We start from the raw sequence: 1,673 nt of genomic DNA, 5'->3' as shown, positions 1-1,673 counted from the left end.
TATATATATATATATATATATATATATATTTTGTTTTTTATGCTGATGTTAGATGTTTCCTTCTTCCTCTGTAAAGAGCCCTGAGGTGACATGATGTTATTTGGTGCTATAGAAATAAACTGAATAGAATTTAAGCATCAGACTGAAAGTCTGATGTAATTTCTGTGAAATGTAGCGTTTATTTGCCTCAATCATTTCTTTTTGTTTGAAATATTTTCTCTCTCATCTGATTTTGCACGTAAGAAAATAAGATTTTTTTCAGATTGAAGGTGAATTTCTAACCTTAGTGCATTTTTAGCAATGAAATTTTATTCAATACTAATATTATAAAAAAATTATATATTTCTACTAGTTTAGGTTGCTACAACAAAAAATGATTGTTTTATTCTTTGATTACTCCACCAATCAACTGAACAATTGATATACTAACCGACTAATGGTTTATAACAGCCTAATGAATATAAAATGCAGACTCAATGTAAATATTAATTAATCAAGTTATAGTTTCATCTCATTTTGTTTAATTAGATCTATAAAATGCAGCCATTGAACCAGAGAACGATGTGCGGCTCAAACCTGGCACCGGAGAGGCGTTAGAGAACGTAGGCATCAGAGGTGTCTGAGGCGTCCGTCCAGCGTGACCACGTGTGATGTCATGTCCTGCACTCCTGGAGAAGCCTGTCATTGGTGGCTGTCCAGAGGTGGCCGTCATAGCAGCTGCTAAGGGTGGACCAACAGAGGAGGCCAGATGAGGCAAAGATGGGGAATCCACCGATGGGAAACTGGGACCAGTGTGGAATGTTTTAGAAGAGGCAGTCAACTGGGAGGGACTGGGAGCAGCTAAAGAGCTACTGAAGGGAGGAAGAGGATGAACAAATGGAGGAGGGATAGAAACGGAGGCTGGTGAGACAGAACTGGTCCCAGTGAGAGGAAGGTGGCTGGACACACCTGGAAGAAAAAAATTAAAAGCAGTGAATCTATCAGATATGAACATGTCCAAACGTTAGGTCAGGTCCCAACGATGGGTCCCAACGACAGGTCGGGTCCCAATGACAGGTCGGACCCAACGACAGGTGGGGTCCCAATGACAGGTCGGACCCAACGACAGGTGGGGTCCCAACGACAGGTCGGACCCAACGACAGGTGGGGTCCCAACGACAGGTCAGTTCCCAACGACAGGTCAGTTCCCAACGACAGGTCAGTTCCCAACGACAGGTCGGACCCAACGACAGGTGGGGTCCCAACGACAGGTGTGGTCCCAACCACAGGTCAGTTCCCAACGACAGGTCGGACCCAACGACAGGTGGGGTCCCAACGCTGGGTCCCAATGACAGGTGTGGTCCCAACCACAGGTCGGGTCCCAACGACAGGTCGGGCCCCAACGCTGGGTCCCAATGACAGGTGTGGTCCCAACCACAGGTCAGTTCCCAACGACAGGTCGGGCCCCAACGCTGGGTCCCAATGACAGGTGGGGTCCCAACGACAGGTGGGGTCCCAACAACAGGTGGGACCCCAATAAAGGGTCCCAACAAAAGGAGGGGTCCCAATAATGGGTTCCAACGAGAGGTGGGGTCCCAATAAAGGGACCCAACAAAAGGAGGGGTCCCAATAATGGGTTCCAACGAGAGGTGGGGTCCCAATAAAGGGACCCAACAAAAGGAGGGGTCCCAATA

At 47.1% G+C, this 1,673-nt stretch overlaps 1 protein-coding gene across 1 annotated transcript in view; it reads right to left on the bottom strand.

Moving 5' to 3' along the window:
• The window catches only part of LOC107080966 (protein PRRC1-like), a 5,328-nt gene extending 4,334 nt beyond the window's left edge, over positions 1 to 994 (bottom strand). Inside the window, exon 1 of the mRNA XM_015369176.1 lies at positions 542 to 994. Coding sequence (XP_015224662.1) covers positions 542 to 994 — 453 coding nt within the window. The remainder of the gene's footprint in view (positions 1 to 541) is intronic.
• Between the last annotated feature and the right edge of the window lie 679 nt (positions 995 to 1,673).

The sequence above is a fragment of the Cyprinodon variegatus genome, unplaced genomic scaffold (genome assembly GCF_000732505.1).
Source record: "Cyprinodon variegatus isolate N-32 unplaced genomic scaffold, C_variegatus-1.0 Scaffold2586, whole genome shotgun sequence".
NCBI classification, from domain to species: Eukaryota; Metazoa; Chordata; class Actinopteri; order Cyprinodontiformes; family Cyprinodontidae; genus Cyprinodon; species Cyprinodon variegatus.
The sequence above is the reverse complement of the archived record's forward strand: the minus strand, read 5'-3'. Positions and strand labels throughout refer to the sequence as shown.